This window comes from Pipra filicauda, unplaced genomic scaffold (assembly GCF_003945595.2).
Source record: "Pipra filicauda isolate LSUMZ 115617 unplaced genomic scaffold, ASM394559v2 scaffold165_size2600900_pilon, whole genome shotgun sequence".
NCBI lineage: Eukaryota > Metazoa > Chordata > Aves > Passeriformes > Pipridae > Pipra > Pipra filicauda.
Genome location: NW_024104162.1, coordinates 1438648 through 1460617, shown reverse-complemented (window position 1 = coordinate 1460617; position 21970 = coordinate 1438648). Strand labels below are relative to the sequence as shown.

Sequence of the window (21970 nt, the reverse complement as noted above, 5' to 3'; positions counted from 1 at the left end):
TGATTCTTTTTATTAGTCTGCTCAGAATCTCACTTCTTTAATTTGGACTTAATTGCTGGGTGATTCTGTGGCATAAACATCCAGATGTATATCTGTTAAAATCTGATTCCAGCCAGTCTTCCAAGTAAGTTTTGTTTACCCCCTGTACATCCAAGGCTCACTCAGGTACCTTCTTCTCAGAGCTGGTATGTTGTTGTTTCAAGATAATTTTAACTAACAAAATTACTAGACCACACACCTGGGGTATTTAGTTACACCTTTTGAACTACACTTACAAAAATGTAGGGGACTTCAGTATTCCAAAAGCTGTGGATGTTTTCAACCTCGTCAATTATTTTTAATATTAAAGTCAGCAGATGGAGCCAAAGGCTTGTAGAAAAATTACTTGTGCTGAATGTATATGAAACCACAAAGCCCACTAAGTTTAATTAATAATGTTTCTACTAAAATTTATAACAGCAAAACTATTTATTTGCTGCTAAGCCTCATCGTATCATCCTTTTTTCATTCCCTTGTCTCTGTGCAGAGTGAGAGCTCACCCCTTCATGTACCCAGAGTCTAGGAAGGCTAAAAAGAGTGAAGTTTGAGTGGGAACCTGGTTTTCTTTGTAGATTTACATCTGTGGAATGGTTTCTGCAGTGGTGTTCACCACTTACCAGAAAAAATGGTATTATATTTTGTCAATATTTTTCCTTCTCCTGTGAGCATAGTAATTGGAATCCACTATTGAGGGTTAGATTGGAATTCATTGCAACCTCGTTTTCATTGTTACATGGTTGGTAATGTTTTGGGGTTTCATATTTTTCTTCTGAAATGACTGAAATGGGCCTTTGCCTTAAGTAACATGTCAGACTTGATATTCTAATAGGCTAACCCTATGCTTTTGTTAAATGCTTTTGTTAAATATCTTTTTTTTTTTTAATCCTTTTGGGATTTGAAATAATATTTTCAGAAAAGTAAGGGGTTGGAATGTTCTCCAAACGGTGTACAATTTATCCCACTTTAATAAAATAAAGAAGCTCAAACACAATAAGTGGTACCTACCTTTTTCAGGAAAAGGGAGAAGAAAACTGTCATAGTTTTTAAAATATGATATACAATGGACATGCAAAAAATTATGATGGCTGAACAGAGAATTCCAATGGTACAATATTGTTTTACCTTTATTTAAAGCAGAAAAATGAAAATGTTGAGTGACTAATGACAGTGGTTTTGTCTATTAAACTTTATGTAAAAAATTCTTTCTCCTCTAAATCTAATCTTCTGGAGGAATATAAAAATGTACATGTGTTACACATAGAATATAGAGGAAGTGTGGGATATAAATAAATGTTTAAGTATTGCTTATGTATTTTTTTTCTCATTTTTGTTTTACTGATTCTTGAAACTCAGTCACTTTAGTTTGAAGCAAGGATCTCCTTACAGGGACTTCAGAAACTTGGCTTACTGGCCAAGTTAAAAGCTTTTCTTATTTTTCTGTTTATCTTTGGCCTCATCTCTGTTTAAAATATCTTTCCCCACTTCTCCTGTTGATAGACAGTGATAAAACTTCCACCAGTTGTACGAAATTGCTGACTTAATTTCCTTTAATGAGCATAGGCTGTAGTAGCAAGAGTTTCTCACATTGATGTTTTTCTTTTGAATGATATAGTCAGTTTTTAGTTTCAGATTCACTCCAGACTTACTTATAGGTTTTTTTGGTTAGACAGTTTTCTTCCTACATGTTCTCACTCACTTCCAATAAAATTATATTTTCAAGCCATTTGCATTGTGCTAAAAAACTCATGCAGGACTGGGAGTGTGCATCCCAAATTATATTGTTGTCCAGTCTCCTAAAGTAACCAAATCTTGCAGTCTCACTGTGATATGAGTATCTTGTACATTAATATTTACTGTAGGAGGATATTAATGCATCTTTTAATATAAAGAGAAAATAAACTGGGAACACAGGAAGACAGTGCTTTTTGCTGTATTGGAGCTGTGAGAGCTGGTGACTAAGGTGAAAGAAATCTGCAAATAAGGCAACCTGATTATGAAAAAGTACTTTTAAAAAAATTCTGATGGAATTTTTAAAAATACACTGCCAAAAAAAAAAAAAAAAAAAAAAAAAAAAAAACAACACAAAAAACCCCCCAAACCACCAAGCACCCAGCCCAAACCTAAATAATATAGAGAATAATGAAAAATTTTACCCATTGCTGGATTGGCCAGATAAGCCTTTTTTGGACTGGATTCAGACATGTCAAAGAATTTCTTGTGGTCTGCACACTTTGGATTACACGTAGTTTCAACTTTAAATTAAAAAGAAAAGGTTTTGACGTTCAGGGCTTGGAGGGAGTGACAGTTTGTAGTTTTCAGTCCTGACTGCAGTCAGAGCAGACACATGTAAAATCCTCTTCCAGTCTTGGAATGTTAATTTTGAAGCCTAATGGTGGTACTTTGAAATGTCATTGGCCATTTTGGGGAGGTTGTCTCAGCAGGTGTGACTGGGCAGCTACAACCCTGAGACCCAAAGGACAGGAAGTGAAAGATTTTGTGAGGAAAGAAATCAAGCAGGAGAGAGAAACACAGAAGGAAAAAAAAAAAGAGAGAAATGAAAAGCTGTTTTTTTGTGTGCTGCAATACTGTATAAAGATTGTTCTTAACTATTTGAAATATCTTTACATGCTAGCATTAACAGTCTACTCTTCTTTCATAGGCTTCTTGTTGCTCCCCTTACTTTTTTACCTAGGTTCTGTTGTTGGTGTTCTGCTGTCAGGTGTTTGTGTGATGGCTCTAGCGCTGCCTCTTCTGTTAAACGTGCACGTTGCAACCTCAGTGAGCCTATTTTTAAGGTTCCCTCGTGGACCACATCTAGCTTCCTTTTAAAAGACCCATAATGGATTAAAATTATTTATAAATTGAAAACTGTTTATCAGCTTTCTCCTGACCGATGGCTGTTTCTTTATCACTGATATAGAAATTCCCAGGACAGACATTTCTCAGATTTTTTAGAAAATATTCTGGCAGTGTGTCCTGAACCAAATTAATAATTAAAAACAACAACAAAAGCAAAATTGCATTTTGTTCGTAGTTTATCCTGAATATTTTGGTAAACATCCCATTAACCAAGAGAATCCTCTTGATCATTCACTGTGCCTCAGTGGTACTTGCACATCTCTGCACAACAGGCTTGTTCCCTTCTTGAGTTGCAGTAGGTTTCCCATATCCCATGTTTCTGTTACAGGTGTCTGTGATACTTGATACTGGAAAATGAGACTGCTTGTCTGAAAGAAATAAATTTGCACAGGTACTCAGAAATACTAAAATATGCTGGTGATTGTTGTAATTTCTTTGGATCTTGATGAAGGTTTTAAAAATCATGTCAGTAGGACTACAACTAAGAAGTATCTGGGTGTAAAATGTAGAAATATTTATTCACCTGATGACAGCTGAAAGGTTTAGGGAAATAGAAAGATAATAGGAGATTAGAAGTGTTTCAAAGATAGTTTGTACTTCTGTCATTTGAATACTGCTCCTGGCTGTCATTGTCAGAATATACTAGGTATGCTTGTAGCATGTATCAGGAATTCTTTTATAGTCAAACCTAGGGTTTTTCGAATTGGACAGCTCTTCCACAGCAAGTTAACAAATCCTTGAGAGGCAAAGAAGTCACAACTCTACGTCTGCTGTAAATGCTTGTTGTATCAGAGGTGAGGGACCCTTTCCATGAGTTAATCAAAAAGACCTATGCAAACAAGCAAGAGGATTTTTTTCTTCAGTCAGTCACTACAGTTACAGAGCCTGACATTGTTAGGTGAACCTTCGTGATCTCATACGCTACTGCAGACTCTCGTGTGCCAGACCCCTCTTAATAAAAACGTGGGGCACTGGATACACAAATTCATAGCAGCTGTCACAGCTGGGCTGTGCTGAAGTTTGGTCAAGACCCTTTGAACTTTTTATTTCACACTAATCCCATTTACTGTGATCAATATACGGACCTCCAGCTCCTAGGTCTGTTAATTAGGTGTCAAGTGTTGGGTTGGCCTGTGTCAGGCTGTAAAATACAAACACAGAAGAGACTATCGGTAGGGAAGTAAAGTGTTTATTGTCTGAATGTATAAGAGTGAAAAGTTACCTTCCTAGCCTGAGATATCCTTAGGGATCTTAGGAGTTTTTTGTTTCTCTCAGTAGGGTAAATGTATGGTTAAATATGCATTTTAGCAAAAATATTAGCACAATTGGGAGCTGCAGAATAACGTAAAAGATCCAATTCTGCAAATAATTCCATGTTGGAATAGCTCTCTGATTACCTGTTCCCCTACCTTTTCCCCCTGTTAATAAAAATACTTAATAATTACTCTAAGGTTGCTCTGAGATGGGAGTCCTTTCTTGTTTTGTGTATGTACATCTAAAATGAAGTTTCCTCTAAGATTTACCAATGTTTATTTTAACTTGTGCTTTCTAGCATTCAGGGAATAGACAGGATAACTTAGATCTTGATTTCCCCATCTCAAAGAATTTCGGGAGGTTTTTGAACTCCCCCATCTTTAGTTCTCAATCATTCAGGGAAGACTAAATATGTAGAATGATATTTCAACTTTCATACATTTTTGGGTTCCTTTATTTCAGTTTTTCAGTGACAGAAAGGACTGGGGAGTTTTGAGTAGTTTGTTTCATCTCCTTTGAAGAAAACCTAAAATTTATAATCCCAGATCAGACCTTTCCTATAACTCAGGCAACTCATCCTGTTAACTGTTTTAATATATGGCACCGCTATTTCATTAAACAACATCCAGGAATAATTAGTTCAGCAACGATGCCTCGGAACAAAAGCCCTTGATTTCGTTTAACTTTATAAGTTGGTCTCTTTTGATCTGCTAGAACACATCTGGGGCCTTTAAGAAAGCAGAAAGAAAAATATTAAATGTTTGGTAAGGCTGTTGGTGAAGGTTTTAAAGCACAGTAACCCTTTGCTACCAGGATGTAGCTCAAAGGCAAAAAAGTGTGAATTTCTCATTTCATGAGCTATGACATGGCACCTCTGTATGGTAAATGCTGGTTTTTTTCTAGTTGATGACCACTACATTTTGGCTTGATTTCCATTTTCATATGATGCATTGTCTTCATCCTTTCCCTGGTTTTTCTGACCTTTTGCCCCCTTCTTCCCCTGGTTGCATTTGAATGGATTAATCAGAATCATTACTGTAAACCTGATTTTTTTTGTACAATGTATCTTTGCATTAGAATTCGGTTTTGCTGCATCAAACTTTGCACTGCACTGCTTTGTTCCTTTAACAGCTTAGTATTATTTGCCAAGGTGGTAGGGATAAATCCATTTGTTCTTTACTCTAGACTTAACTGCTTAGATTTTGCAAATATCATAGAATCCAGAGGATATAAATTTACTCGTCTAATCTTAATCACTGTTATGACTTGTAATAGAAAATTGCTTACCAGTTGAACTCTTTAAAATTTGCCACTAAAAAATTCCTGCCTCAAGGGAAAACTATAAAGATTTTGTATGCCAGTTGTTTCTTATTTCATAAACTAAAAAGTATTGCAAAAAATACTTGTCTGATAGTAATTAATTCCTTTTTCTTTTCTTCCCGTAGCAGAGGTAGCTTTTGTTTTGATTGTAATTAGTACAAGGAATTCACTAGGAGTAGTACTGTATCATTTGACTTGTACTGATGTGCACGCTTGTGTTTGCTTGTTTGCTGCATTGCACTAGAGTACTGTTGTATTTATATTCCAGGCATTTCCTAGAAAATGTACAAATCATCACAATTAATGTTAACGTTTGCCACCGCTAATGAAGCCTACCAGATCTCTCAGTAATTATTCATCACCTTTGTTTCATTTTGTATAAATCATGGCTTCTATTAACAAGCTTACTTTAGAGAAAGGACAGGAGAACTTTGTTCGTGAGAAAGAAATGAGCAAAAGAACTTTGTTCTTATTTTTCCCCTTGACCTGTCAAAATAGAAGCAAAAAGAGTTGAAAATATTATTTTTCATTACAGGTTTTATTTTTAAATGCAGCTTTATGTTCGCTCTGTGTTTGTTTTCCTTAGTGAGCCTTTAACTCCAAGGTTGTGACCCAATAATGACCTCCTCTTTCCACTCTCAATTGCTTTTGACCTACTCCATTAAGTAAAAAGAAATAACCTAACAGAAGGGTAACCAGATCACTGCTACCACACCAAGGAAACAGGCAGGCTTTGGGATGCTCTTCTTTAATCTCTCTATCCACAGAGCCTTCATTTTAATTTGCAAAATTGAACCCAGATCGAGAGCAGTAAAGCCTGAATACGGTAAATATTCATGCCTCAGTGATCTAGAGTGGCTCCATTACATTTCAGAGATTGGGAGAATTACCTTTTGGATTATGTATATTCATGGGCTGATTTTTATTTGAGATATAATATTACTCACATTGGGCTACATGTCGCATATTCTACCAAAACCAGCCTTCTCACAAAGCTCCAAATGTTCCTTACACGTAAAAGTTTTACTTCTTTACCCTATAGTTTCCTCTCTTTTATGCTTTTCAAAGACTGGTAGTAAACAAATTTCTTTTAAAGAAGAAGGAAAAAATGCCAGTAGAAGTTCTTCTATAAAACCTTCAACCCTGTGTTTACTGTGATATGTTCTCTTGCATGTGACTTTGAAGTCTTCAGATAAAAGTATTATTATTGTTCTAAACCTAAATCTATTTGGAAAAAATAATTCAGTTCGTTCTGTTGGAAGAAGAAAATTCCAGACAGCCTTTTTTAACCTATCATTTTGCGTTGGTTTTGACTTCTTTTTGGATTTTTTCTTTGAAAAATGTTTTATTGAAATATTTTTGATAAGTTGCAGAAATTTTAATTGGTACGTAAATGTTAAACTGCTTCTGTGTCATAGTTTTACTGTGGGTCTGACATTCTCTGCCTAGGTACTTGCTACCTAAACTCATTGGCATTATACTGTGCTTTTAAAATGCATACTTTGTCATCTGTAGTGATAAGCGGTACCACTTTATTTGGGATACTTGACATCTTATTCCTTTTTTTGGTTAAAAAAAAATTTGACATACTTTAGTCATTTTGAGATGAAAATGGTGGTTGTCTGCCTTCTGCATCCTTCCACACATCCTGGAGTGGGCATCTTATCCCTACATATTCCCCAGATATTTGATGTGTATGGCTGCCAGGCACTTTTGGCCAGAGGACTAAAACAGAGTGTGGTTCTCCCCTGTGTGAATAGATTCACCCAATCTAGAAGAGACAAGGCAGAGAGAAAATAGAAGTGCAGTGGGACTTGGTGCTCTTGGTGAATCCCAGGTAGAGGTAAAGGGTGGGAGCCAAGGAGCATATTAAGAACATGTGCTACTGGGAGATGCTACAAGGGCAAATTATACTTGGGCAGCCTGATTTGGCTTCTGGGGCAGAATGTAGAGACAGAAGAGTCATGATTTTAGTGAGGCTTCGGTAGCATCTCTCCTCACAGCATTCTTCTGTGGCAGCTGGAGAGGTGTGGGGTGGATTTAGGGGGTTTGGTGCAAGTTAAAAATTGCCTGAAGTAGTCGAGGCTATTGGAAGCTTTGCTGTGAATGAAGAAAATTGCTATGAAATGATAATAATTCTGCAAACTCAGCTTTTTGGTCTCAACAACTAGACACTGGGCTTTTCTTGAGAATTTGGTTAGTGACAAATGCTGCAGTTGAGTTTATCTGCAGTGAGGTGTAATGCCAATGTTATATCACAGGGGTGACAAGATTACTGGAGTTTACCAAATAACTACTCCAGTAAGATAGCATATATGTAATACAGTGTGAATTTGATGAGTTACAGCAAATAATGAATTCGGGGAGGTTCAATCATGAGAAGAAAATAAATAGAGGATAGTTTTCTTATTCAGTGAGATTTGTCCAGCCAGTACATGGGATGGATTAGGTTCTGTTGAAAAAATTTGGGATGATATACTTAAAGGCTACAGGAGACTGCATAGGCACAGAAGGTCACTTAACTTTACCTGCAAAATCTTAATCTTAACACTTGCTAATTTTTGGTTTGTGATTGTGTGCATGAATATAGTATACATGTAATTTAAATTAAAATTATGGTATTAAAGCAGAGGAAGATCATCGACCTGCTTCTTTTATTTATGGAGTGCATATTTCAGATGCTGAGAAAGGAAATAAACTAAATGGATTTTATTATCCCCTTTTATATTGCTTTGTATTCCAGTGTTGCAGTGCAGGCTATGGTGTTATTTTATCAGTAGGAGGAGTATATTAAATAAATCTGATAGCATGTGTGTGGTGTTGCATAAGTGGTCATATGGTGAATGCCCTTATAAACCTCACTTAAAAAAAATTAGGTTAAAAGAATTGTTCTATGTGAAATAGTTTTTCCTCCAGATGCTATGTTCCTTTGCCACATGGAGGTGAGGCCATGGATAAATAATAGATTCTAGAAATATTCAAGATCTTTCAGAAAATTGTTACTAAGCCACATGATCTGCTGGAAACTGCAAACCTTGAATTATTTCTGACTCTTGGAGGTTTCTGTTCTTTGTAGTTGATCCTAGCTGCTGTTGTGATGTTGACTCAGAAGAGAAAGCTCTCCATAGCCTGAGCAGTGGGCAAAGTTTTGCATTGTGTGATTTGCTGTTCAATGATGTGTTATTGACAGCTCCTGGTTTATTGCCATTTTATACTCTTTCAAGATTCTGGCTAAAGTTTTGGAACTAATGAGTTATGACATGATCCACAAAGGCATCTAAGAGAATTTAGAAATTATTTCATACCTTATTTCTTAAAATAAAATAATTTTTGTTACTTGCATGGAGGAGAGGCCTTTACTTTTGATTTCTGATTGCTCGTTGTTGCTGTCTTGTACCTTCACAGCCTACATGTCCTTTCACTGCTTTCGAGCAGGAGTGGTTTGCCGGCTTCACTGAACACATGGCTGCTTGCTCATCTACAGGGTTCAGCTTTGTCATCCCTCATAAGGCAAAGAATTCAGCATTCTTCATGTTTAGAAGGGAATTTATGAAAAGATCTGCTTATGCGTAGGGAACAGTCTTATATCAGAATTAGAGTTTTGCTTAGTTTCAGTGTATGTGCTTAGACATGGGCTGGCTGAAAGCTAAAAATTGTGGTAGCCTTTTTGCCAATGTAGCTTGATATCTTCTGACCACCAAAAGATACTGGAAACAGGAAGATGAGATACCTTATTCTTTATTTGGATTTGTAGCAGAGCAAAAGGGAGGAAGGCAGTCCTTGCTTTCAAAAGCATTTTAGTCATGCAGTTGGGCCTTAGTTTGCTGCTCCACTTCTTCTAGATGATATTAAGGTGATATTTCTTGTATTTGGCACTTTGCTGCAAAGTATGGCCAGTTTATACTTCTCAAGAGTGTTGTTTGGTTTTTTTTCTTGTTTGGGTGCTGATTCAGACAGGCTTGCACTTGATGTATTTTTAAACCTCTGAGCTGAAATGGTACTTTCTTCACTTACCAGCTCCTCTTCCTTCTTGGATGTAAGTTTAAAGATGCGGCTCATCTGGGCTCTGAGGTGTGATCTTTATTTTTAATCTGGTTGGAGTCCTCTGCATTTGAAGTGGGGTCTGTTTTTATAATACATATATAATAGTCCTTTTATAAATACTGCATTTTTAATCAATATTTTCTCTAAAATATCATTGAGACTAATTACTTTAACTTTGCAGTTTCTCATCACTATTATAGGCAAATCTGGTTGCTGTATCTTTGATATCAGAAAGATGCACTCACAGCATTGGGAGGCAATGTGATGGCTAGGTTTTTATCTAAAGAAGCTCTGAGCAATGGCATGTGGCTGATAACTTAATGGAAGTTGGATAAATAAAGGAAAAGAAGCTCTGACATATCAGGGCCAAAAGTCATTAGTGGACTTCTTCTGTATCCTGTTTTCTATTAATCTGCAGTAAACTGCTTTGAAAATCTTACTGGGCTTTTCCTTTGGTCTTCAAATAATGTGTTCTTTTATATTAAATACATTTGTTTATCTCAAGGGCTGAACTGTTTGGGTGCTTTTTATTTCTGTTTTGCATTTTTTAATCTGCATTTGAACACAAACTTCTTTCTCACTCTCTTTATGGACTTTTACATAATGCTTTAGGAACATTAATGTGATTATACGAATAAAATTTTAAGAGAAGCAAATATCTTTGCAAGTGATGTAAGATTTCAGAACGTGGCTCTGGATTTATATGATGAGATATAATCAATTCCCCTGTACCACAACTAGAAAGCAAAATGTGAGTGAATTTCTTAGCAAAGTTTTATAATGGTATCCAAGTTCTCCATGTTTATTTACATGGTTCACATGCAGTGAAGTCCACGACTTTCGAATTTCACTGAATATTGTTCCCCTTCTGTGTCTAAAGGCCTGATTTCCCTGCTCTGTTGAATAGACTGCTAAAATGGGCCTTGCACTATTTTCATGGACAATGTAAGATAGAACTCGTTTTACAGACAGCGGTTTGAGGACTAAAATGGGGGCTTAAAATAAATGCAAAGAAATGCCAAAGCTATTTGTCATAGCTGGTCTTGGTCACAAATTCCTGTTGATCAGGACAGAGTGCTCCGAAGTATTTTCCATCATTCTGTTGGTAGATGGGTGGACTGAGTGGTCCAACTCCAACTCTCTACTTGAAAAATCCTTTGCTGTAAAGCTAAAGAAAGTGTGTGAAACCTTAGAACTGTGTTATAATTTGTAGGGATCCCTTATGTAGAGAAACGAGGTATGCAAAAGAGAAACGAATTTAATACTGAGGGTCAGTTGCATCCTTTTCCATGCTTCTGGGTTTGTATTTTAAGGCCAGACAAAACAAAGATGAATTTTAGTTATGTACTTGAGTCTCTTGAAGAAACCTCCTACATTTGGAGTATTTTAAACCATGGGCAAATATCTCTGTCAGTTGGGGTCAGAGTGAAATGGAATGAAATACTGTACTGATGTTCATGGTCTGCTCAGCAAACAGGAAATCAGTGATTTAAAGCTACTCTGGCTCTTGTTATTTGATCCAGTGGGTGCAGACCAACTCCCTGATTCACTTCTCTACTGGTTCCATGTCTGACCTTTTGAAGGAGATGCAATTCCAACTCAGTTTGGGTGATCTAATCCACCCCCTAATCACTTATGCACACTCTGGCATTGTTCTGGTCAGATTCTAATTCCTACAAATGTTATGCTCTTGGAACAGAGGTTATGGTCAGTTAAGATACTGCTATATTGCTCCTTTTACAGTTCTGGTGCTGAGAGCATGAGGGGAAAAAAGGAATGGGCTCAAATGTGTCCTTCCTATTTACTTCCATCCTCTGATACGTCTATGGGAACTTTACATACAGTAATAGATGCTACTTAAAACAAATATAGATGGACTGATTAAATTGTCTACAAGGTACTGGATAGATCAGCATGAAGTGATGATTTTCAGTAGGTTGTGTAATGCAGTGTGTTTTCCTCCTTGTGTCTGAGGACAAGCAAACCTGTCTGAAAGCCATACCCAGCTCCAAATAAATCAGGTGATTCTGAAAGCCCTGGGCACTCCTTCCCCTCTGCTCTGGTTCTGCCCAGTAGTTTGTTCCTTCTGGAATTTTTTAAATGTTTACATACAGTTTGTGGGTGGTTTTGGATTCAAGATTGAGAGGATCTCAATTCTTAAAGCTCAGGATGTGCAGGACTTGCCTCCTGTGAGAGAGTTGGGGGTAGCACAGGTAATCTGCTATTTAAAATAGACAACTGGACGGATCTCTTGTGCATCTTCCAGTTCCGGTTTTGGTTTGAGGAGTGACAATGCTGGAAGATTCCTTGGTTCTTGTCAGTTTATTGACCCTGTCCATGGTTGTAGAAGAGGAAAGATTTACTGCCAGTATTATCATATGTGAAGTCACAAAAGTCTTTCAAAATGGTTTGGGCTGGTACTTCTCATATGGCAGTTTCATTCTTGCAGTGCTTGTTTATATCCTTGAAACACATTTAAAACAACCTTATTTTTTATTTTTTAAGTCCTTAAACATTGTATGTATCACCAGTGTTGCAACTATAACATGGATTGAAACTGAAGAGGGACGGGTAGTGAATGAAAGAAGGGAGGGTTTGGGAAGAGTTTGCTTCCAGCCTCCAAAAGTACAATCTTGGAAGTGAATAGAGAGCTGGAGGTAAACACTAAATTGTTTCTCTTCAACTTATCTGGATAGGTAGCACTGTCTAGGAGTCTTAGCTAAAGGGATAATGAATGTATATTTGAGTACAAAAATGCTTGAAACTGAAACTCTGCTGAGTATTTACAATGGCCTTTTAAGTCTGTTTTGACATTAGTTAAGATCTTGACAAACTCTTTTGGTCCAGGCTTTTTAGTGAGGGGTTTTTCTCTTACATGATCACACTTCTTGATCTCCTTTCTCATAGTATTTTGTGGATTCTTCAAGAATTCGCAGGCGCTGATGTGGCATTTATTTTGCAAAATGTTGTAATAATAACATTATAATCTGTAAAAGGGCGTTTCTTTGGTTTTGGTTAGCAGCCAGAGATTCAGGGAACCCAAACAATATTCATAGTTGTGAAGCTCATTGGCATTGTTATTTGTATAAATATGCTTTTCCAAAAGCAATACAGGTTTTTTTTGTTGTTTTCCAGAAGATGTGTAGCTGCTAGATTTTTTTACTTTTTTTTTTTTAAATCAGCTTTCTGTTTTAGCTATGACCACTTTTTGCTGACTTATTTTGAGAACTCTTTTTATATTCCACTTACTGAAGGTTTTAGTTCAGCCTTAGACTTTTCATCTGGTCCTCTATTTTGATCTAAGTTTCTGCAATTTGTTCCCTTCTGGGTGGTTGATACATGACAATATAAGCATATATCATGTGATATAAGCATATCATGATATGAGTGTTCATGATGCACTCATGTGCAATTAATTACTTCATTCTTTTTTCTCCCCTTTCATCAACAGGTGACAAAGAAAGTCAAATCCATGCAGATGTTCCATACTCCTGTGACTTATGCTATGCAGGGTGACAGAGTAGGTATCTGTGTAACCCAGTTTGATCCCAAACTGCTGGAAAGAGGCCTGATTTGCACCCCAGATTCACTTCACACCATCCATGCTGCAATAATTTCCTTGAAGAAAATCCAATATTTTCGAGGAACTCTTCAGACTAAGGCCAAGTTCCACATCACAGTTGGTCATGAAACAGTTATGGGAAGAGTGATGTTTTTCAGTCCAGCCCCTGCTGACTTCAATGAAGAAATTCAAGAAAATGTTTTTGATTTTGAAAAAGATTATCTTTATCAAGAGCAATATTTGTCCAAGGACTCAGTTTCTTCAGAGGAGAACAAAGAAAACGACCAGGCAGGAGAAGTCCAGCTCCCAAAACAACAGTGGGCTTTGCTAGAGTTTGAAAAACCAGTCACTTGTCCTAAACTGTGCCTTGTGATCGGCTCCAAGCTGGATACAGATATTCACGCAAATACCTGCAGGCTGGCATTCCATGGGGTGCTGCTCCAAGGCATGGAAGACAAGAATTACACAGAGACTTTCCTTCCAAAGCTGAAAGTGTACAAACTGAAGCACAAAGAAGGACAAGTAGAAAGGGTAAGCTGTCTCTAACGCTATATTTGGGAACTGGAAATATTTGTTTCGTGTAAGTACATATATTGGTGGGCTGCAGAATTTTCACTGCTATGTTCCAGAGTCTAACATTTTCTAATGTTTATATACCTAGTGTATTACGTGTGGTCTACTTGCAAACAGTCAGAAATCCTTGTTTAAAGTGACTTGTTTATTCAGTGCCATGCAGTGTTGAGTAACTTGATGTCTAATCAGTATGTTTTTCCCAGAGATTTGCTTTGTGTACCTCCCTAAGTGACAAAACTTCCAGCTTGCCATTGACATATTTTACACAGTCTACAGTACACTGGAAATATAAAGACAGTGTAAACGAGAAGGATTAAATTATGAGTTAGATTAAATAACACAAAGGACACTAATTCTTTTTTGCATTTTCACATTGTAATAAATAAGAACACTTATTTTAGTAGGCAGAAAGAAATCTCCTACAGGATGCCCTAGCTATGGCATGCTGAAGTTGGAATCAAGTTTGTAGCATGAAGAACTTGAGCCATGCTTAGCACGTTGTTTCTGTGTCACACATGTGTTAATCTGCTGTAGTGTATGTACTTGATCCACCTCAGTGTGGCAGAAGATAGGTGTTTTTTGGAGGAGTTAGCACCTACAGTAAAAATTAATTGGGATTTGCTTTTACCGTCCCATCAGTATGGAAACACTGTCTGACAGCCACTGTCTGTGGTGGTTGGTACTGCATTGCTGGCATAAGTTCAGTCTCAGTGGTGGTTACCTTCCAGTCAACAGTGGGGAATCATTTGTTTATACATCACATCATGGAATTTTTCACAATGAATGATTTAGGTGGAGAGGTACAATATATAAATAACTTAATTGCTTACCCCTTGATGAACAGAGTTGATGCAAACTTTAGCAAATATTTACTTGATGTATTAGTGTGATGGGTGTTCTATTAACTTTCATGTAAAGAACTATTAATTTTTATTTGCCTAATTCAAAACTTGATTGTTTGTAAAAACCATTTAGTTTCCTTCTTCTCAAAAATCTGTAAAGCTGAGTTGAGGACTGTGTAATCTCTCCTTCCTTTGGTATAGGAGACTAAACACTTGGCATACCATGCCATGTTTGCAATGTACAATGCAGACTTCTTGACTATTGTTTATTTGCTTTACTGATTTAATACTATGAAGATCCCTGCTGGGGCATGATTTTGAGTTAGTGAGGTTCTTCAAAATGCCTCATGTACATTAATTGATCAAATGGGCAATTCATGTTTCTCCCTTTTTTTTCTGAGGTTTCTGTGGCATTTTTGGCTTAAAAAAAAAGGAAAAGAAAATACAAGTTTCTCCTTTGAATTTCCACTGACTTTGAAGGCCTTTTTTTTTTTTTTTTTTTTCCAAAGGAACTGCAGACCTGTGGTATTGTGTTGATTTTTTTTTTTTTTTTTTTTCGGATGCCAGTTTTGACACTAAGAGGGAAGGTAGTTAGGAGGATATCTGTAGCTTTCTGAAAATTTTATCTCCATTATTATGGGTTATATGGGACACCAAAATCAGCAGTCACTCTTCACAATTTTGGTAGCAGGTGAATTGTCTCCTTTGTTTGACATGGCTGGCTACTCTTCTCTTTGTCTGATGCTGAACTAAAAGTAGGAGTTGAAAGTATTCTGTCCTCTAAGTTGCAGAGAAGCTCTAGACCAAATGTGTGTGTCTGGATGCTTGTTCTTCTGGCACTCCAGAGCTTTCTGAACTCGTGAAACATTTGCCTTTATCTTGGCTAAAACTTCACTCCCTTGTACATGGCCTATTCTGCCAGGATCTGGTAAGACCTGGCTTATCAACTCCTTTTGTTTCTCTGTGGCTGCAGGAATATGAATTTGAGTTTGTGTGACCCATGGAGACAGGTGCTTTTCTTTAATTAGAGATTAACTGGTCTCAGGTTATTTCTATATTTTTGCTTCCAATAAATGGCACTGGTCTATGGGACTTGAAAACTTGCAGAGTACCAACTGTGTGAGTTGTCTGATGGGGTTAACAAGAGTTTCAGAGTTTGCTGTTAGCCTTGGTTGTGCATTTTTAATTGTTTTTATTTAGTGTTATTTTCAAACTGCCAGTTTATGTATTCTGCTATTGATTTTACTGTGTAAATAATGGAATAATGTTAATCAATTACACATTGGGGTTTTTTTCTGGTCCAGAAAATAACCAGTTAACGTGGGTTATTGAATATTTGACCAGCAGAGTAATTTATTAGGCTGATACATCAGGGAACTTTTTTGATATCTTCCCATACTCTTTAAAAATGTAGAGCTGGGAGGTTTATTATTTTATTCTGTCTTCATCTGTCACACAGTGTGCCCTAAATATGGGCCTTGGTCACTGTGTGTATGGAAAATAACTGGCCCTGTAGAGGAACAGTTTCCATCATCTGTTTGCAGGTTCGGTTTGTACCCGGACTCTGCCTCCCAGGGTAGTGTGGATACTTGGAGCTGGCATTTTCCCTGGTGCGTGCTGGAAGGATGGTGGAGGAAATTTAAGAAATGCTCAGGATGTAGAGTCAAAGGGGCATGCAGGGACTTGGAAGAGTTGGTGGGAAGAGGATCGTGCCAGGTATAAAGGGCCTGCTGGAGGGGAAGTACTTACAGTCGAGGTAGCTACGGTTAAATCTGTGCTTTTGCAGAACAGAGAGCAGCAGGAACAATTGGGTGGTACAGGGACTTATTTTAGCACACAAAGTCACTAGCTAATAGAAAATCTGAATCAGCTGGTCCCACCCTGCTGCTGATGGATGGCTGGAGATTAGGATCGCTGAATTTAGGGTGTCTATTCTTGGCACTGATACAGGAAAATTTCTTTCTCTGTTGAGCAAGGAAGCTCCCCCCTCCTCACCTTCCCTGGGGACACATAAAATAATAATAATTAAAAAATACATGTTACCTTCACAAGAAGTGAACTTTTCCTTCAGAGAATACTGCTGGGGAAAATTAGCTTCATAGCTTCCTGAAAGGCTGGCTGGGAGAGAGGGAGGCAGGGGCACATAACATTCGCCTTCCCAGGTTTGGGACAGGGTAGAAACATACTCCCATGATGGGATTGTAGTGGAATTCAATAGTGCCTGTTTGTAAAATGTTGCTGCTAATCTGATGTGGGCTCTCCCAAGCCCCCCTGCTTGTTGCTAGAATTAAAATTAATTCCCTGCAGTTTAACTACCAGTTTACCCAGGAGAAATCAGGCATTTATGATTTGGCTTTTTGTTCCTATTCTGATTACTTTCAGAGCACTGATGGAATGGTAAGAACTATAAATTCATTAAGTTTCCGCATCACAATATTTTTCTCATGTGCCCCTGGTGCACAGCACCCTCCTGGATTTTAAGGTTAATTTTTTTTAATAAAAGAAGAACACTTATTCTCAGAGTTTTTGGCTTTCTATGAGCAAATGTGACGTTCTTCCTGTTTCACATAAAAATAAAATTCATGGAAAATATGGTATTCACTACCACTATATCTTAAAGTAAAAAATCATACTTGAACTAGCCAACAGTCTTCAATTGTATATTTTACTGAAATTTCACGCCTAAGCTTCCTGGTGTTTCTCATCTGCTGAAGTGATGGTAAATTTTATATGAAAAATCAAGTACCCCTGCACTGCATTTTGTACTTCTCGCTCTTTTCTTTTGGTATCTTGCCTCCCTAATGCTAAGATTGAGTGGAAGACTGGGAGGGAAAGAGTCAAACCTGACTAGAGTTGTTCACTAAAATCTTTGAACTTACCTGTCTGCAGCACATCCTTGAGTCTCTCTTTTTTTTTTTTTTTTTTTTTTTTTTTTTACCCTTACTTGTTTATCCTTCTGGGTTTTTGGGGTTGGTTTTTTTTTGGGGGGGGAGAGGGAAGGAGGAATATGTATTACTGTGGTACATTAGAAGTTAGTGTTTTCTGAGGTGCTGCAGAATACATCAAACTGAGGTCTCGGTTATAAAAAGGTTGTATGATTCAACTGGAGTCATGATTTTTATCTGATTATATTATTTGATATTCTTGAACTGTTGTGGAAATGTGTGAATGTTCCTGTTTTGCTTTAGACTTTTTTTTATGTTAGAGTAAGTTCATGGGTTAGTTTTAAGAAAAATCAAAATACATTGTTCCCTCAGAACTAAGAGGGCACTGACAGAGGTTTGTATTTGCTTAACTTGATGATTTTAAAGCAGTGTGAAATACTAGTCCAGTTTGCTCTTGCAGAGAGGACTTGAGAGAGGGGAGAAGTTCAGTGGAAGGAAGTTTCTGTCAAGAGCATCTTTCTGGTGTGGTTATGTGGAGGCAGAGACTGTCGCCCTCTGGACACTTTATTTTTGCAAACCCTTGGCTGCCTGACAAATTTACTTTCAATAGGAAAAAGCTAGGCTGACAACAAGTGGCTTGTCCTGATAAAAAGGTAAAAGGCGGCTGAGAGTGCTATTGTGAACACCAGTGTGGTCTTAAGGAGTGTGATGTGGGAATCTTGGTGAAAAAAGGGCAGATGAGATGCTGTGAAAGAGGTTTGTCCCTCTGATTTGGCATACAGAGCTGGCTGTGGATGTGGGCTTGCTGAATTGTGACAGGTCAGCAGCTTCTGAAGTTGGAGACAAGCGAATTATGAAGATAAACAGCAACTGTTGTCCTTCATCTTGTGCTTTTGGAGACAACCTGCTCACCATTCAGCTCTTCACAATTCTGTGGGCAAAGAGACTTGCATTAACCCTAGTACCATCTCTGAAATACCTGCCTCTCTGAATTTAACCTCTATGCAGCATTGCAGACTAATTCCAGTTTGACTCATGAAGCAGTTACTCAGTTCCTGGGATAAATCCTTTATATTTGTCACGTTATTTGCTCTTTGGCTTCCACGGACATGCAGGTTTAGTGCAGAGAGTTTCAACTGAAAGGTGAACTGTAGAAGTGCATCATACTTTCCTGCATGACTCAGATATTCTGACTGTTTTGAAAGTGTTTGCACAAGCGGGATTTATCTTAGGATGGTTGCCACAGGGTCCTATTGTCAAGGGTAATCGTAAATCAGTAGTTCTTTGGCAGAAACAAAAGGAGAAGGAAAAGTCTCTGCCTTGCTTGCATAGTGTGAGCTGCACCTTCTGCATTTTCAAGCTTGCGTAGTGAAAAATATACATGTGTTGCCTGTGATGGTTTCCCATTTTAAGCATAGCAGAATGTTTTCCTAGCAGAATGGGCTTGTTCTTCCTAAAGATGCTTTCTTTGTATTTCTCTGACATTAATTTTCTCTTTCAAAGTTTTCAATGTATCTCTCGTTATTTGCCCTGCTCTTAGGCTTTACTTGAAGGTAATGATGTTGCACTTGTTTCTTCAGCAGTTTCCTTTCATGTGTCACAGCTGTGGGACGTCCTGGTTTTGTTCATAGCCATTCTGTTCTCAGGTTTTGTGCATTGCTGAGCAGTAAGTTTTCTTGTTGAACTCATTCTCGTGGGGACTTGAGGCCATCACGTAGCCAGCAGGCTTAGTTTCTAGGGGGATGGAAGAATCACTTATTGCTTAATAACAGCATGTTACTAATTGTTTGAATATTGGTGTGATCTAAGTGTCCCCAAGGAGAAATGTATTGTTGCAGGAGCGAGATGTGAAAGCAGGGTAAGTTATCAAGATCTTTATCAGGACATCTCTTCTGAAGCTTGAATGGAAGACAGAAAGCTTATCTTTCAGCATCTTTTGAAAGTGTTAGGATTTTTCTCTTCTTAGTGGGATAGGAAGAGCTTTGTTAGAGCAAGTGCATTACCTGAGTGGTCAAATGAAAGGTCTTTGTCACCTTCACAGATCTTTCTGGCCTTTCAGAAGAAGGATGAGATATTGTGGAGTGCTAGTAAGCAACTGCAGGAAGTTTGAGAAAATACTATTAAGGTTGTTGATGACCAGCAATGACTTACACTGTCTCTTGGGGAGCTAGACATTTTCAGAAGCAGCAGTTGTGAAAAACAATTATGAGCCATATTTTGTATTTTAATTCCTTATGTTTTTTTATGAATGAAAACACCAGGATTTAGTTACTGAGCACATGTCAAGTTTGTAGTAGCTCAGCCACACACTTAACCAGATTGCTGAAGGAGGGTACAAAGGAGGAACAATGAACTTGCATATGAGTGAATAGGAACATAAGATGTGGTTCATAAAGGAATGGGACCCGACTTCTGGGGAAGCTGCCATTGCTTGGGGAGGCAGTAAGTTAGTATGAAAGTGCCAAAGTATTCCTGTCTGGAAAGATTCCGAGTAGTGGATTGTTTATAAGCAACACTGGTACTTTTTTCACTGAATCCTTTCCAGATATGAGTAACACCAGAGTTTGTTTCACAGAGTTGTGCCTATACACTGTATTTAAAATATTTGCCACAGAAATACTGTTCCTTGAGTTTTCTGTTACATGGTTGCAGTGCTGCTAGGAATAAAAGGAATTAAATATTACCTGCTGGGATAGTTAGATTCTTCCATCTAACTTATTTCTAAGAAAGAAGGCTTCATTAGCTTACTAGGACTACTGTTGCATCTGCTGTTTCCTTACAGTGACAGTGCAGTTCCAGCAGGATAACAAGTAAAACTCTGCATCAACCAGGTAAAGATGCTTTCTGGGTGACTGCCATGGTGTGCAGACTGATCCGGGCACAAAGTGAGGAACAAGGCCAAACTGTGAAATCTGAGTGAGTGCAGCCTGCAGGCACAGGCAATGACCTGGGCTGTCTGCAGAACCTTCTGTGACTCTTGCTGGGAGAAGTGGTGGATGTCACTCCATCATCTACTGTAAACACGCAGACGCCACAATTAATATTTTTCCTGCTTTGAAGTCTGAACATGAGTTTGTTTGGTTCTGCTTGGCTGCTGATGGTATGCTAAATACAGTAATAATACAGAGATGAAGGCAATCAGGTGAATAAAAGTGCAGAGCACATTCACTAGTTAAAATGCACTGTAAAATAGGAATATAAAAGATGCATTTATTTATTGGCTCTTGTTTAGTTTTTGAGTAAAAGAGTTTGAGAAGCTTAGTGGGGAAAGGGGGAAGGGAGAACTGTCTGCTCATTAAACAGAAATACTATTTCTGTTGAACAGTGCTGAGAAAAGAATGGTGATGTTCGCTGACTGGCACAGCATATGGATTAGCACAGTACAATAAATTTGTCGTAAGTGTACCAACTAAATCAGAGAACCTGCTTGCTCCCCATATGAAAAAATTAGTGTTTTGTTCACTAACCAGTAAAAGAATGGCTTGTGCCAATGACTGGATAGTAGAATTTTGCAAGGTTTGAGTAACACCTATGGTTATTATTTATATTATTAAATTTAAAATGCAGACATGCTTTTGGGTCTTGCAAGCGTGTGGACAGCTGGTCTTGATTTTTCTGAGGTTGTGTAAGAGTCACCTGTGGGGGAATCAGTTTGTCAGCAAGGCAAGCAATACACCATTTTATTTATTGGATACAAAAATAAATTAAGAATGTTACTTAGGCTGCAAAATCAAGAACTTGAAAGTTAGGAAATACCAGATTTACAGTTGCCTATGCAACATTAATTCTGTTCCCCTGTGCCTCTACCCTGTGCACTTAATAAGGCAGGGTTCCTCTGAAATTTTTTTGCATGTAAAGAGTATATCGTGGGGCATATCAAAGAGGGACAGGAATAAGGTTGTATGGACATCTGGCATTTCTTAACTTCTTAAGTGCCCAGTTCTGCAACTTAAATAACTTAGGTTTTATATAAATGTAATTTCCTAGGCATTTTTAAAGTAAAAAGATAAAGTAAACCTCCATACTGCTGAACTGTAGCCATCCCTCTACTGTACACCCTCAGTGGGTTTGAGTCACAAATATTCAGCTGTGTAGCACAGGCTTGTATTGCTTCCTTCCACAAACTTTGTTGCCAAATGGCAGAAGGAAACTGTTACCTAAAAGAGATGGTGGGTTTGGGCAGCAGATCCACACCCTGGGGATAGAGATCATTAGGGGAGGGGACGGACTTGAGGTGTTCGTATGTCCATGTGACGTTTTCAGAAGGGAATGCGGGTCTGTGTCCAGAGTCAGTCAGCTCTCTCCTCTCCCTCAGCATCAGTTGCCTCAGGTAGCTCTTTCCAGGCCTGTCCTGTCCTTGTTGCCTGCTTAATTTCCAGTGAGGGTTTTGTAAGCCTCTGCTCTTTGTTCCCCCCTGCCCTCCCCGAGCTATTTGTGGGCAGTTTCCTTTAGAAACAAATTAATTTACTGTTGCTATACTTGACCTCCTGCTGTGTGCCAGGTCTATGCACTGTTCCAAATTAAATTTGCCGGGTCCCACTGATGTTTCCTTTTGGATGTTTTAGGATCTCAGAACCTGAGATCACCACAGT

The 21970-nt window shown here is 38.0% G+C and overlaps 1 protein-coding gene across 1 annotated transcript in view; it reads left to right on the top strand.

Annotated features, from left to right (window-relative positions):
- The window catches only part of EEFSEC (eukaryotic elongation factor, selenocysteine-tRNA specific), a 122700-nt gene that overhangs the window by 50853 nt on the left and 49877 nt on the right, over nt 1-21970 (top strand). Inside the window, exon 5 of the mRNA XM_027729172.2 lies at nt 12968-13609. Within this exon, the coding sequence (XP_027584973.1) occupies nt 12968-13609 (642 nt within the window). The remainder of the gene's footprint in view (nt 1-12967; nt 13610-21970) is intronic.